This window comes from Stegastes partitus, unplaced genomic scaffold (genome assembly GCF_000690725.1).
Source record: "Stegastes partitus isolate 25-593 unplaced genomic scaffold, Stegastes_partitus-1.0.2 Scaffold1405, whole genome shotgun sequence".
NCBI lineage: Eukaryota > Metazoa > Chordata > Actinopteri > Pomacentridae > Stegastes > Stegastes partitus.
In genome coordinates, this window is record NW_007579136.1 from 59,832 (window position 1) to 76,511 (window position 16,680).

At 43.3% G+C, this 16,680-nt stretch overlaps 1 protein-coding gene across 3 annotated transcripts in view; it reads right to left on the reverse strand.

The window, feature by feature from the left end:
* The window catches only part of glcci1b (glucocorticoid induced 1b), a 20,324-nt gene extending 3,709 nt beyond the window's left edge, over positions 1–16,615 (reverse strand). Inside the window, exons 1-7 of one of the 3 annotated variants that reach the window (XM_008299352.1) lie at positions 16,481–16,615; positions 15,951–16,321; positions 11,405–11,553; positions 5,671–5,760; positions 3,628–3,753; positions 2,670–2,807; positions 185–374 (exon numbers count right to left, since the gene is read on the reverse strand). In XM_008299352.1, the coding sequence (XP_008297574.1) occupies positions 185–374; positions 2,670–2,807; positions 3,628–3,753; positions 5,671–5,760; positions 11,405–11,553; positions 15,951–16,257 (1,000 nt within the window). In that variant the 5' untranslated portion in view covers positions 16,258–16,321; positions 16,481–16,615. The remainder of the gene's footprint in view (positions 1–184; positions 375–2,669; positions 2,808–3,627; positions 3,754–5,670; positions 5,761–11,404; positions 11,554–15,950; positions 16,322–16,480) is intronic. The other 2 variants (XM_008299351.1, XM_008299350.1) reach the window with 2 other exon arrangements.
* Positions 16,616–16,680: the final 65 nt, after the last annotated feature.

Consider the following 16,680-nt stretch of genomic DNA (forward strand, 5'->3'; position numbering starts at 1 on the left):
ACTGCACAAGAGACACCTTTGACTTCGTTCTACTTTAATCCATAGACGTGCAAACGTTTATACTGCCGTCAAAAACAAGCCCACAGTGAGGAAAAGTGTGACAGGATCAAAAAGACGCCATGAAAACCTGCTCGTTTCAGATGCTGAATTCACTGAACCATGCAGCTCGACTGTGATGGCCCACCTTTGTCGATTTCCTCAGCAGAGCAGGGGCTTCCATCGGGGGAGTGGAGGTGGTCGGAGCTGCAGGGCCGGGGCGACGGACTAGACTCGCCACTCGAAGGGGCCTGCGTGTCCGTGTCACGCGTGTCCCCGCTGTTGCTGTAGCGATGCGGTGGGAAGGGGGCGCGGCGGCCGTCTACCGCATCCATGGCCTGTGAGGACGGAACACAGAGGAGGTGGATTTAAAAACGACAAACTGGAGGCGCTCAGCGTTTGGAGACACTTAAAACTCAAAGGTCACATTCATTTCTCTATAACACTCACTGAAACTGTGCAGCACGCTTAACACGTACCTGCTCGCTCACTAAAATGTTCCGAATCTAAGAACTGCTGCAGCTAAAAGGCCTCTGGTGTGTTTGTATGTCTGTTTAAAGGGCAATTGGAGAAGCAAACACCACACCAGATGGTAGCACTTGACGGTAGATGAAGTGTGATGTGCAGAGCGTTCTGCTTTGGCACAGCTGATTCAAAGGGGAGAGCAGAGAAGAAAAAAAAAAAAAAGCCTCCGTGCACAGCAGGCTGTAAATCTGTAGTGGTGTGTATGTTTGTTGGAGTGTTTAAACTGGATGTGTGTGTGTGTGTGTGTGTGTGTGTGTGTGTGTGTGTGCCTGTGACTTTCTAAGAGTGGAGTTTTACAGACCTGCCAAGGTTTACTGCCCCACATCAGACAAGATTTACAGGTCTCCTTGCCTCTGAGCGATTTAATTCAGAGCAAGTGAGAATATATGCGTCTTACTGTCTGACTGTATGGTGCACAATACTGCAGCCGGCTTTACAAGCTTGTGCTGCTTGAGTGTAATGAAATGTAAGCATAGCCTGAATCGATTTTAGGATATATGTATATATATAAAATAAACTAAGATTTGGTGTGTTCCTTAAATAACCCAAACTGACAGCTTAAGTAGATTCACTTTTACCAAAATAATACAATATTGATCCTTAAAATCTAAATATCAAACTTTAGAAGTGACTGCGTTAAAACCAAATGTCTATTTTGTGCAACAGTAGTGATGTTAATATCCTCACAAAGGTTATTTTAAGTTAGAAAGCATCACAGATGATATGAGCAGCACCGAGTCCCAACAGTCCCGTTGCAGTGTGACGTGAACGGTTGCTGCTCGTGTGGACAGTTTACAGGACTGTTGTGACTCAGGCCACTGGTCTGAACTCTGCTTGTGTTTGTTGATGAGATGTTATCTCTGGCTGTGGGATATGAAGTTGTGAAAGTCAAGTACTTGGTTCTGTCTCCCCCTGTGGCCACATGTGAGACTGATGTGTCGTCGTCACAAACTGCAGATGGATTTGTGAGCAGCCCATCTGAGCCCAAAGCGATTATTAAAATATAAAACGTGATTTAAAAACAGGATGCAGACGATCAATGTGTAGCTCGTTTTGTATGCATAATGATGTTGCATTAGGAGTTCTTGCAGGTCTTATTATTCTTTCACTGTTTTGCACATGTAGACCTCAGAGTACATCAGACTTTTAGGATTCTTCCCAAGAACTGTTTTTACAGCTCAGATTTTCATGTGCACTTCCCACACCGTTATATCAAATCAAACACCAAGAACACTGCTCATTTCCTCAATGTAGACAAAACTGGAGTATCTAGAATAAAGTCTAGGAATTCCTAATGAGAAGATGGGATTAGTAATTAATGCAATGTGAATAAGTTTGACTCAATCTGAATCGAAATGATCAACGATCAGTTCTGTTAAATTAAAAGTACATCAGTGTCACTTAGCTCGGCATCAGCTGACAACCGCAGGACACAGGTACGGTACCCACAATGTGTCGATCCCAGGAGAAGATCTGATGAAAGTGACGCCCTTCTGTTTATGTTTGGATCATAGATGTTTGGATTTGCTGCATTAACGCTACGTCAGCAGAATGCAGGAATGACAAAACGTCCCATTGTTGGAACGTCAGAGCCTGCAGCGGGTGGTGGTCACGGGCGGATTGCAGTGCTCACGCCAGATTAATAGAAATAAATCCTGAACTAGTACTTAAAAAATAATGTCTTTACACATTTTAGCAATTTAACAAGTTAACCAGATGTTAATGAACCATGTGACCTATACAAGTAAGATGAGATGAGACAATTCTTATGGGGGAAATTTGGATTGGTTGTATTTCTGTTAAAATATTGTCGGTGACTTTGCAGCCATTTTGGCACCATTTTGTTTTGTTTTTTTGTTAAACCAAGACATATTTGCCCTACTCATGACTACAACCAGGAAGCTGCTGTTTACCGTTTCACTACACTTTAATCCTCCTTTTTAAAGTTTGCATGACCTGACATTTAACCCCACTGGTGAAGGACGAGAAGATTTTGTTCAGAACACATCTGTCTGATGAGTTCTTCAAATATAACTCAGGTCTGCAGTTCAGGAAGCACTACAAGCTCTTTCAACCACTTCTTCACCCATCACTGCTGTGGTTCCTACCTGTATCCCCTGCTCCCAGTCCTCTCGGATAAACACATTCTCCAGCTCATGATTGATGCCCTCCACGCTGCTCGGCACTCTGCATATGAGGGACTTTGTCATGGGGATTGTTGTCATGGTGGATGAAGTTCCTTTGTACTGGAAAGAAAAAGGAAATCAGAAGAAAAAATTACATACATGTCAAAATAATTTACAGAAACGCCTCCTTCGTCCCCACATCAAACCCATATACGTCATTTGTGCAATCAATTGCCAAACACTGCGTACATCTTGCACTCAAAGTTTTGCTTGTGGCTTTGCATCATCATTAATCCAGTTTCATCATATTTAATGGGTGGAGGAATTCAGTTTTAATTCACGTTCCTGTATTTAAACACACAGCCATGACTGCGCTTTGTGTTAATGTTAGTGGATCCCATTGCTGGGCATCTGTAAATGAATGAACTGCAAACAAGGAGAGAAAAGGGCATGTCCAGGCACATTCCTCCTTTGCCGTCTCCCTTTTCCTTTTTACATAACTGGTCACAAAGGACACTAATTAACTAGACCTCAGTCAAATTCAGTGCAACGTACGTCATCATGGGCAACACACATGACTGAAAAAATACACAAACACTTTCACTCTACACCCACAAACAGTTTCATAACTTTCGTTTTCTACATTAGTTTTAAAAAATAAAACCCAGATTATTAGTTTAATACTGTCACCTGAGTCATCTGGAAAGCAACACTGCTTTTTTCCTGGTATATTAAGTTCTCTTACCTTTAACAGCTGTGATATCGTTTGGTCCGTTTCATTTGTATGTTTTCTGCTGAGCTGCTAAGCTACCTTATCATATCGCTGCTTTCAGGGTAAAATCTTGCATCACTGTAGTCGAGTTAGTTAATGTTTTCACCCAAAGAGAGCATGCCAGTGGCTCGCATAGGCAAGGCGTGAATACTGACGAGAGTAACTCACCTGGGGTTGGCATGCAGCACCATGCTGCGCCTGTTGTGGCAGCTGCAGTGAGCTCTGCTCTCTGTCTTTGCTCTGCCGGCTGACCTGTTTGCTGCGCTGCAGCTGCAGTCTCAGTTTAGCAATCTGCTGGAAGAAAGGAAACATCACTTTAGCTTCATTTATTTCAACTTCTAGGTAAAAAATTAAGTTGGAGGGTGAAAAGCATTTTCTTCCAGAGTATTTAGCTGCTAGCCTAGCAATAAACTGACATGACAATAACTTAACCGATCTGAAACATCATCTACTAGAACTACAACAAGCTGCACTAGAAATGGTTCTATTGGAGGAAGTCTGGGAGGATTTATCCTCTACTGGGGCAGACAACATGAATATGGAACTACTGGACTTCTTCACAATAACATATACGACTGTGTGCATTCATGGAGATTGATGCAACTTCATGTGGTTGCAGGCCAGTAAAGTGCATCCACGTTTTATGTGTGGTGATGAAACAAGTTAGGTCAATGGGTGTTTCTGCATCTGGCCCGGTATCAGCCTAAAAACAGGATACCCTTTGTGAGCCTAACAGACGCAGTTGTACTGTGCAGACAAAGGTGTGGTCTTCAATGCTGATCTTGTAATCCTGGCAACACAGTCAACAAAGAGACTTGCTTTTTTCATAGATGTCCTCCCACACATGTAATCGCAGAGGTTAGAGAGCTAGAATGCAGTTCACTGCATTCACTTAGTGACCGCAGCAGTCGATAATGACAAGTCCAGACAATCCCAATGTAATCTCAGTGGATGGGAAAAAGAGGTTTTCCTGGCTGTGCTATGCTATTGATTGTACAGGCCGAGGAACAGGGATTGTCTGAAGAAATATGAACACAGAGTTTTTCTAGACTGCCTAGTTATAGTGTGTGACTAAGTTTACACTTAAATGTGATTTATGACATCTGAGGAGAGTTAGTCCAGTAAAACGGTGCTGAGTACGTTAGTCAGAAGCCAGAAGGTAAGTATTATGAAACTCTGGTGGTTGTATTTGATAAATTGTGCCTCCTATTATTTCTCCTTTAACATCTGTTGACATTTCTATAGTGCAACATGGACATTAGTGGTATTCTTTTATATCTTTCCTATTCATAATAAAAGTCTAAACAGTCAAATTAAATTCCTGTGCATCCAGATCTGCAACCCAATGCTTCTAGCATGATCAGAAAAGCGTAGCCATAGCCTGGTGTGTTGACACATTGTCAACAAAATAAAGGAAAAACCTGTTTGATCAAAAGAGTCACACACTATTAACTGAGGGTAATTGTGCATTTGAACTTATGAACTTGTATGACCTTCTTACAAGTCTGAGTTACACCTCTCTTAGCATTTTGGCCCTGAAACATTCTGGAGTGGAGCTCAGTGAAACGGTTTTGAAGTGTAGCTGAATGTGTACTTGCAAGGTTGTAAAGACAACACTGACAAAACGTCCAATACATCTGTGTGCCATTATTTTTTTGGATCTACTCTTTGGCCACAAGCTGAACAATATGAATGTCAAATTTAAGCATCAGAGTTACTCTGAATGAGTTTACTTGGTGCAGACTGAGGAGGAAACAATATGGCTGTTTCACCCTTGAGAGGAGCTCCTGCACTGTCTCTCAAAAACAACAGACCATAATGAGATGCAAAGGCTGCAGTTGAGTGGGGAACAGAGGGGAGAAGGAAGTTAAATTTAGACTGTGGTCTGGAGAGCTGGAGACCTTATAACTCCATGTGGTCGACTGGTTGGCCACCAACCCCGGCAGATAGACAGGAGTGGAAACCAACCTTAAGGAGCATAATATTTAGGCTAACCTCAGACCCTGACAAATAAAACACATTTTGAGTAAATGGAATGAACCTCAAAAATGACAAAAACATTCTTTTAACTAGCTGTGCGAATGTATTGAGCTAGCCGGGCCCAGCTAAGTGTCAGACAGACTTCTGAAAGTGCTCTTAATCCACTCTCTGCGGTGTTTGTCTGAAGCAGCTGTGATGTGAGAGAACCGAGGTCACGACAGGTGAATCTACCTCTTTGAGGTGGTCTGCGCTGCCCCAGGAGGCGGACCGCTGGTGAGGACTTCCCTGTTCTGCTCCCTCGTCAATCCAGAGACCTGGAGTCTACGACACACAAATACACATGCTGACACACAACCACATGTTACACAACTCTATTATTTCCTCAAACGCACAGAGCTCATGCTATGGATACGTGCTCCAAATGTACTGTACACGTCTTGTGCTGCATATGTACATGAAGCAAACCATCATGTACTCCTGCGTTACACAAGAGCATGAGCACAAGTTCTCGTTGTGTGTGGGTGCAAAAATATGCAATTAGAAAACATTACAGCACTCTAAAAGGGTAACATTAACCAACCCGCAGTCAGTTACTGCCGTTTGTCTATGTGGCAGGGTGGTCTACAGTTTGTATTTTAGATATTTTAGTTGTGTATTTAGTTCTGCTTTAAAAATATAACTATAAAACATGTTTACATAAAGAAATTTGCATACACACAAAGACACTTCTACCTACTTGTACTGAAATACACATAAATAAAACGTAAACACAGGCTTGTGCAGGAGAGGAAGGAGCTCAGAGACAATTATTGGCTAATGTGATCCCTCATTGTAAAGTCACTCAAGATGTGAGCTACGACTAAATGCCGAAAATGTTTAGATAAGCGGTTGAGAAAGATGTGGGTGAAAACAGTAATGAGTGCCGTGTGTTCAAAAGTAAAGCTGAAAATCTGGAATCAATGAAAAGGAGGAAAACAGTCATGAGATACCATCCCTGAGGACAGAACTATGTTCAACAGGAAAAACAAAACTCGCAGCATATTTGATTGCTTCCATTAGTAAGCTTAAGATAAATACATCTGTGGCAGTGCACTAAACTCGCTTCTTTGTCTGCAGACCACAGCGATGCACATTCCAAACTCCACTGGCCATTATTATCATTTAAGACAGCAAACACAGTAAGGAAAAGAAATAATTACAGGGTTACCAAAAATCTGTGGACACCTGCCAAGACGACATCCTCGTCAGCCACGGGACATTTATAAGGACTTTACTAGCGAGGTTTCCACCTTTCCCCTGAAAAAGTCCACAAATCCGTGTACCTATTTAGCCTATGTACACCACTGTGATTTGTCAAAAACATGCAGCACAATGTTATGCTTATACAAGGTCAATGAGTCTACAGAGAAATTTTGTGTTGTTAGTACACCAGCAAAAAAAATAAAATAAAAAAACACCTGATATACAAAACATTCCCTAGCCGAGAGCATAGAGGCAGTTCTGTCTCAGTCAAAGTGTCTTTTAGACCTCGACTGCAGAAACAAGGAAACGGTTAAGTTATGTAAATTAATGCAAAAACAGAAACAGACTGAGGATGTTTCATAGGCTTGTCTGAAACCACATACTTCCCCCTGATTATGCATATCAACAGTGCCTCTGGACCTCAAACATCTGACGTTTTATGGTCAGCACAGTAGTACGAAACATCTTAAATGTCAGTGTTTTCACACTGCCTTATGTTTGACCCCACGCAGACAGAAAAACCTCTATGGCTGTCCAACTAACGCACAAGCCTTGCCCTATGATATGGAATATCACACTGTGAATAATGAGGAACACCCGGGAAGCCGTTTGCGCTGGCTTGCTGGTGCCGGTTTCCCCAGAAAAGGACAGCGAATTAAATGGGTGCTTGTGCTCTCATAAAGGGACCACTGTGCTTGGCCACGCTGGATGGCAGATGTGTAGCTAGCCTTTAGCATTAACATTTTGTGCATGGCCTATGGAACTGCTTGTGCCGTTTGATGCCTCTGCCAAACATTGAGGGACTTGATGCTGCAGCGTAATCCGTTCATACAAAATGCAGATTGCTAGAAAGGGCAGACGGGCTTTATGGAGTTCTGGACTGAGCTGCTGAGGAAAAACTAAGTTCTCACAGATGTTTTGTGGCGTCAAGCGGGCATACTGCTCGCATCTCATGAAATGTGAAATACTTTCACTGGCACTAAGAGACGTATATGCAGTTTTCATAGTCCTGCACAAGACTGATCGAAACACGAAATTGGGGGGTTTCAAAGACCTTCGTCAGGTCTGGGTGGTACGAAGATATTGAAATTAAATTCAATTCAGTTATTTACAGATTATATTTCACTTCATCTGTAAGAACTGTTGCTTTCTTGTGAAGTGCCATCAATCAAACGAGTCGAATTTGTCAACATTAATCCATAATTTCATGTTGACTCTACAGAAAGTTAAATAATTCAAACATTTCAACAGGGGACAGGTGGCGGTATGTATCTTAATTTTCAATTTAAACTCCTAATTTTCACCCAGGTATGGACAGTATAACAAGACGGTTAAAAATACTGCAGGCTATCTTTCTTTATTGACTCTATAGCCCCAAAACAAACTCTCCGTTAACAAGAACACCCACCTTTATTTACCTCGGAGGCCCTTTTATCACGCTTGCTCCTGAACCTCAAGCCTGGGCTGTGTGCTTTTTGCAGGCTGACTTGTGTGCCAGGTGTTGCGCCTGATAATGCATGCTGTACAGATAAAACTCTGTTACCATAGCCTGCAGCTTGCTTCCTATTGTGATTCCCACCCAAAGGGTTACATGCAGGCAACATCCTCAAGAATCCAGCTCCGTTCCAAAGCAGGAAACAATGACTGGGCTTCAATAGAATTGCAGTGGAATTTGTGCTGGTTTGTTTAGATTGCATGCCGAGACATGCGAGTGGAGTGCCACTGCAATCATTTGGTAGGTTGTAGAGATGAGAACAGCGTGCATTCTGATTTAGCGAGTTGATTTTGTGCGTCTTTTATCTCGTGAATGTCTGAAACCCACTGAGCGTACCACAAAATGGATAAATATCTCTAGGTGGGTATTTGTGTGCATGAACATATATTCAGATTAACCGACAATCCTCAAGACACGACTCATATCGGGCAAACATGAGGTAGAGTTAGCGGTTAATCAGTGATAGCACATAACATGTAATGCAGCACTAAGGTAAGAATAACTGCATCTCCGTCTAAAAGGCCCTGACACATAAAGCTGAACGTCTGGCAAAGGCAGGTTGTCCTTCAGCTTTTGTAAGCAACTTGGCTTTTTGGGCAGCTATCAACCAAGAGAGCAAAACTTTTGACACAGCAAACCAAAACTGTAATCAGACATATTGTCAATTTGCATTCCAGGCATTTAATGACACGGTTTACACAGACTCACATGTATACAGCAAGCTATTCCCCCCATGTTTTCAGATTACAAATACACATCACTGATTACCGTTTCCTCCTACGTACATGCTAAACTTACATGTATGTCAGTGGTCAGCTATACCTTTTTGTGTGTTCGAGTGCAACTTTTAACGAGAGACACGAGGCAACGCACGCTGTTTGATCAGACTGCCTTTGTCTCTGCTGGTTCTTTGAGGTCGGCTTGGTGTGTCAGGCCCTAATCTTCATACAGACATTCTCTGTGTTCTGTAACCACAGGGCCTAGGGCATGCAGACCTATCCCGGAACAGTGATTAGCATATGTATGGGCCCTCTGCTCCTCAACTCCCACACAAAAGGCAGGCGGGCCGTGCAGCCACGAGGGCCAGGTGGTAAGCAGTGGGATTTCTCCTCGCCTCAACCATAGCCTGGGGGACAGGTGCAAACAACTTCACCTCCATGCAGGGCTACATTACAGCTCAAAGAAGAGGCTGTCTTGAACTTGAGCAATGCACAACAAAAGAGGCCAGGGACCTTTTGTCTACTGCTCTCTGCTGCTGCCGTCTTATAAAAAGAACTGGGCCCAGGCATAACTTGTTAACAGGAAGTGGTCTCCGGCTATCCTTGGGGGAGTTTGTGCATTTAATCGCTCAAGGATTGTCAAGTGTGTCAACTCTCCCACATTATTACGACACAGCCACATGTTTTCCAGCTCAAATTTCCACAGCTTTGACAGAAATGCCTTAACTGGATTTTTATTTTGGTCAGCCTTCAATCAGACATTTACTGATAACTGGCTGGAAAATATGATTGAGGCTACGTCACGAGGACAGGCAAACATCCCAGTGTGCCAACAACCCTTGAATCTATAACAACGCTGCATATATGTGCATGAAAATTATCCAACTGATTTTCCATACTTGACCAGTCTTTCCAGAGCTGCACAGGAACCCTGTAATTAGAGGTGTTTACTTTGCACACAGCCACTTCAAGAAATCTTGCAAGGCCCTCTCACCATTTCCTCAGCCTACAAACAAAGAAAAGCAAGGCGAACGAGGGGTTAAAGGGATGAAGCCCATGTAAATGAGGCTTGGCGGCCTTCATTCAGACACATGAAAGGCTTCTGTTAGCAAAGAGGAGAGCAGCCCTTGTCATGATCATACATATTCAATATTCTTTCATAACACAAACCCACCACAAACCCTCAACTTCCAAAAATTAAGCCCCCCGAGCGAAACTGCATTTAACCCTCCGTCACATGGCAAGATTAGTGGGTGATCATGTGTGGGCCGCTACCCAGGAATATTCTGGTCAGGCTCAATGTGAAATCCATACATAGGCCTTATGAGGTGTTACGCCTTCTTAAAATGCGTTGCTCTGAGGGAATTTCAGACTATTTGCACAAGTTTATTAGGCCTCTATTGGCAGGAGACCCCACCGAAAGCCACCAGATTAATACACCAAAACGTTTGGCCGTGGTGTGTAAATGCGTCTCCTCTACCAGCCACTATGACAAAAACTATTTCTTGCAGCCTTAACTGGCATCATTTTCGGGGAGAACAGTGCAGCGAGTGTTTATTTGGGGAATTTACCAGAGCCTCTTGCCAAAGGGTGGACAATATCGCATTAACATAGCATCATGAAATGTTAAAGGTATTTTTCCTGTCAAACTTTAAACCAACTTCAATTCAGCGTAAACCACAGTGGCTGAAACTCATCCAGCTTGTGATTACTACGCTACTTTGGCCATGTGTTCAATGTGCTGCACACCTTTATCTCACATTCCCTGCTGAATACGACTAGTGGTGCCATTTAACTCTACTTTTCTGAACTTGTAGAGCTTTTCTTTTACCAACTGAAGCTCCTGTGATGATTCATCGATAATAGTCACCTGCTGAACACAATCGGACGGATGGTAAAGCATCTCATCCCAAGATTAATTTGATTACAAAACAACAACAGATGTGGCCTTTGTGGGAGGATGCAGGGCTTCTCCTCTTTGTCTCGGAGGGTTTTTCCTGGGGGGGGGCACCTCCACGCTGCCACGCTCGGTCCGTTTGTGGCACCAACCACTCTGTCTTTCAGCCACGCATGCTGCAGCTGCTCATAATCACTATGTGGAATACGTTAACACTTCACAATATTTTAACATCCTGCCACGAACACTTTTAATCACAATGATCCATAGCAGCATAGATTCATAAAGTGGGAGGAGCTACTTCGTAAATACATGCTGCCTATATTATGCGACTCGCAGCTGAAGCACTTCTGTTGCTCAGACTTGTATGAAAACCTCCTAATCTAATCATCAGTGTGAAAGACGAACAGCTGCACGAGAAACCACCAGATGAAGGCAAAGACCATGTATGCAAAAACGTCTGGAGCGACGTCAACTGTGAGAGAACTTTGGCAGCTTAGCTTAAAGGTTTGTGATGTGCATGCTAACACTGGGTAAAGGCAAAAAGACAGCAGCGTTGAGAAAACCCCTATGGGCCCATAGCCAAGATAGGATCTGTTGAATGGTATGTACCTGTGTGGCTTTGTCTTTCATACAGGAAGGGTAGGGTCCATGAGAGTCCCGAGGCCACTGGCCAGTGAGATACGGCCCGGTGATAGCATCTAAGGAAGATGCTCGTCGAATGGCGCTGGAACTCCGCACCTGTAGTTTGGACCTTTCTGCTGTGAATCGAAAAAAGAAGAAAAAAATGAATTAGGCACAGCAGGCATCAGCCTCATGTGAGCAATATGCCCGAGCACCCCGAGGCGTTTTTTTGATATGCTTTGACTTTCCTGATTGTGTGAATAAGAACAAGTTTAACTTGGGATGCTAAAATGTGAGTGTAATAAATCTCTCAGTGCAAACATGCAGCCAAGAACAGGGTCACTGTTGTTTAATTTTTTTGAATCAACCTCAATCAAAGAGCAATTGCATCATCAAAGTATGTCAAAATGGGTTAGTTTTGTTGACCTGGTTTCTTAAACTACTAGATGGCACTGCAGGTAGATCTTCACGTTCCAAGACTAGAATCATACAATTACAGAATGAGCTGTTATTTAGGTCTCTGGATAAAACGGGCTGCACCATCCCTCCAGCAACAACACATAAAAACATCACCTCTGTACTACTAATGCAATTAACCGTGTTTTATGAAGACAGAGCTTTCCTTACAATCTCTTCTTGTTTTCAAAGTATGGACGCATTTTTTTTTAATCTCGTCAGTATTAGTGCAGAGCAAAGAGCAGGTTTGAGAGCTGAGGCCTGAAGCAAATGTAAATGGCTGAGCAGGAGTATCTGATATTATGAGCAATCTGCTGTGAGCTAGAGCAGTTAAGCACACACACACCACCCACATAAGAACTCATAAACAACCACACCACAATGCACATCAATACTGCCTGCATCCACTCAACATTCCTGCAGTGACACGCAGTAAAAAAAAAAAAAAAGAGAGAGAGAAAACAAAACACACAGATATTAGCTTAAGAGCATTTTGAGATTGCAGTTAGAAGTGGATTAAATTTATTAGCCTCAATTACACGTCGTGTTACTACTAAAACCAAATTAATTTCCATATCAAAGGCAGAATAAAGAAACTGAAGGATGAGCAGGAAATATGCTTATTTACTCGATTCCTTGCCTGAGCAGGATAAAGCAAGGGCCTTTCCAGCATGAGCACACACAACACACAGACTAAGCTATCTACATGAGGCACCCCTCTCCTCGTACAACTACACAGCCGTTCATTGTTGTTCTTTGTTCACAAAATACACAGGCCTACCCACCCAAAGGTATTGCCTAAGTAAGCTTACTGGGCTACAGTAAAATTCCCTGAAGCATTGTAGACAAAGGAAGCAGGCTAAATTTCCATCAATATTGATATAGGCCAAGCCAGTGCTCTCAGAACTAGGATTGTGGTTATTTTCCATCCTCTCCCTACTTGCCAGACTAGAATAATCTCCTGATGAGAAAAAAGAAACAGTGTGAAAGAAGCCAAGACATCAAAGCAGTCCATCTGCTGATTTCAGGGGTAAGTAAGTAGTGTGTGCCATATTAAAGGAACATTTTCAGGTTGAATTTTAATAAGAACTTTCCTTCACAGGACATTCGGCAAGCTGTGAAAAGTCGCCGCATTTGCAGGGATAAATGGGCGGTTTATTAACTGTAGGGTAGAAGCAAATGTGAAAACAAACATGTGGTCCAGATCAGTAAACCATAGCAGAACAGTTTCCTGCAGGTTTTCACAAGGCTGCATGACACCGGTTGAATAGGAAAGCCCAATAATATAGCTTGGTCTCAGGATAACAGAATAAAATCACCGCATTCTCAGGATTTCACACTGAAGTTACACCTGGAAGACCTAATTATTTTAAGAAAACAGATTCTGTACATCTTCTGGGGCACAATTGATTCAGTTCAGTTATTGTAATTGCCTACAAAGTTAACGAGAAAACACAGACTTCTTCTTACAACTGTTCAACTCAGTCACTGTTAAAAAGAGGTGCAAGGAGCTTATAAACAAAGGATACTACTTGTACTTTCCTCCAATACTATTTACTAGCACTACTCACTATGTGCCAAACAGATTAGTGCTAAGTCAACAATCACTGGACCAGCAGAAGTGAACTTAACAATCGGTTAATGTCATTTTATAACCACAAACACCCAACATGATCTGGTTTTAGGTATTTAAATGTGAGGCTTTACTGCCTTCATGCAACAGCAAAAACAAATGTGTATATAGTTGGACATTTTCTGAGTTCAATCATGTTTTGCACGAGCTGCTCAAGCTAAAATCGGGGTTATTTGCAGGCAAAAATCTGATGAGGTACCGTCTTTCACACAGCATAAATGATGACATTAAACTTGTCAATGAGCTGCCAAAGCTGTGAGTTTGTTTATCTGTCCTTCAGTGGGTCAGGAAATGTTTTCTTAAAAGTACTAATTAGCAGTGCATCTGGAGGGCAGCCTTTACAACACGCTAGCAAGAACCAGTTTCAATGGATCCTAATAGATGACGGATGTTGAACATGTGTCGCTAACATGAGCGCTAACAATTCCACCATTTATAAATGTGGATGGAAACATGTGCAGTCCTTACAGGTGCTTCAAAATGCTAAGCAGAGACAGATGAAAGTACAGAAAACACAGCATAGCTCCACTGCAATTGACTGATTTAGACGCCACATTCATTTTCAAATTTAGTCCTACGCTGCAGTTTGAATGGTTGACAATGAAGCAGGGCTGTTTCAGCACAGCTGGCATTTTGACAGAGAGCAGGACTTTCATTGTTGGGACAGTGTGGTAAGAGGATGATGTCATAGTGGTCAACCTAAAAGGTCATAATGTGGAATATAATACTCTTGACTCTGTCCTTCATCATCACCGGGCTCAGACCTGAAACCGTCTGAACCCAGTGCAGTCCAACGCCACAGTCACATTTTCTGGAACCAGCACTCGTGGTAGTGTGAGGCACTTTGGACTGAATTCTCCACCAAATGGCAAGCATTATGTCTATGAGTGGGTTCAAAGTACTACAATGAATGAGAAATTACAAAGTGCAAAGCCTACTGCTTCAGTCACATAAAACTGGGCTGCAGCGATGAAAAATGAAAGAGAAATTCTGCTCAAATTATTAAACTTGTTTTCCTGTTAATGTAAAAGATTTAACATCTGTGACATCCAGCAAACCCTTATTGATACGATCATGTGAGGTCTGTCATGCGTGTTTGGACTGTGAGGTCACATCCATGAAGGAGGGTCACGTCTCCATCATCACCACTGACATGGGACACTGGCCTGGGTTAGAGGTTGTCTCTTTCAGAGGGCTAAGGTATGCAAGGCATGCCACTGGGGTAGGAAATCAACACCAACAACCAGCCGAACACGAGTGAAATTCATCGTGCCTGGTAAATCTGCCTACTCAGTTGTTACAGAAGAGACTTCGTTTCCTGCCTTGCATGGTACACTGGTCAAGGTTGGAGGTCATCCCGTTCAAAGAACTGAGGAATGTGAAGCACGTCACAAACATAAAATTCCACACACAACTCCACAATAACCACCATGATGCACGAGGAAAAGAGGACAGCCATTTTGGTTAAAGGTAAGAGGGAAAAGCTATTAAACGTGACTAATGGAGGTAGCACAGATCCAGTTGCTGATGTACAAATGCCCGCTGAGGTTAACGGAGGAAGAAGGAGTCGGTTTTAGTCTCTCGATGCTGGAAAAGGGAGCTGCAGTCACACACTTCCATATCACAATGTTTTTCAAACACTCACCAGACAGTGTGTGGTTATGTGTGTGTGCTGTACAGAGAGCACAGAGGTTACAGAAAAAAGTAATATTCTCAGAGTAGAAAAAAAAAGAAAAAGCACTTGTGGCCTGTGAAAGCATACGGCTACCGAAAAACAGCCACAGTGTTGATATTTGGCCGGTGAAGCGATCACATAAAGAAGATATAGTGCAGCGCTGGGAAATGCTGATTTAAAGCTGCCTAAAGTCTAATATCCTGCTTTACTGCGTCTCCATATGGTTTCAGAGGATCAGCTGAACATGACATGAAACAGCATAAGGCTGGGCTCTGTTGCCCATGTGCAAGGCAACATGGTGAGGATTAGCATATGTTCTGGATGTGTGGAGGGCTCCACGCCATGTGTACGGAGGGAGGTCAGAATAGGTAACACCTGACCATTCACACAGCGCTGAGTTTTCTGGTAGTGACGTGGCCCGACTACGCATGTCTTTCTGCCAATTCTCTCCTGTCAGAAATATAAATGAAAACAGGGAGCCAATACCAAGATGCATTCTCTGATGAATGCCTTATTGTCTGCTGATAGGCTAAATACTTAATGCACTGACTATAATGCTTTATGCAAGTCTTGCTCCGGGCTTGCAGGCTACCCTCCCAAATATAATATCTGACCCCATTTTTGCACAGTTACAACATTCACACTTGGCTGCATGAGACGTAGCAGCAACAAAAGTTAACCGTGGCAAGTTATCATTAGACACGTGGTGACATGGCATTTCCTTGGCCTGTAAGGGAAAAAACAGGTGAAAATGTGTGTTTTTTTTTTACCTCTGGAAACTGGAGAGTCTGGGGGACAGGACGACTCCTTATTTTCGGGGGACAGTCTCTGTTTAGCATTTGCACTTCCTGAACTGAGCGTCGGACTGGAGGGGGGACTCGAGCCCCGGCTGTTCGTGGCCCCTCCGTACAGGGTTTGAGCCCGAGTTGGGCTGCTCTGACCCCCACGAAGTAGCTGGTAGGGCACGGTGGCACGGATGGGGTGCAGGCGGCAGCTGCTGTTGCTGAACGAGCCGGGGGAGCCCGCATTGCTGCGTCTCACCCTCGGCTGCTGGAGCGAGTTGCTCGGGGCTGACATCCTCCGAAAGTGGCCGTACTTCTTATCGCAGTGAAAAACACGTACTGCCAAAGTTGCTGCTTCTCTGGAGGAGGAGATGTTGAGGCGGAGGGGGGGGGCGGTAAGATAAACATTAGCTTGTTAGCAAGAGAAAAAAAAACGTTAGCTTCCTTTTTTAAAAAATCAACTCATGCGCTCGAGGATAAGAAAAGCTCCAGCGCGTGTTGTTTTATGATAAACTTACCTGTAAGACACTAACACATGCCGCGGCGAGCTTCGGCCATAACGTGGGTAACTTTGAAAGTAGTTTTTAACACTTCTCGAAGCGCTCAGTTCGTGTTTTCCAGCCCTCGCTGCGTCTTCCCCATCCTGTCCACTCACTCTAAATGACAGTTGTTTCGGCCAGACTACTGGCTGATGCCTGTGGGCGGGCTACGCTGCTCG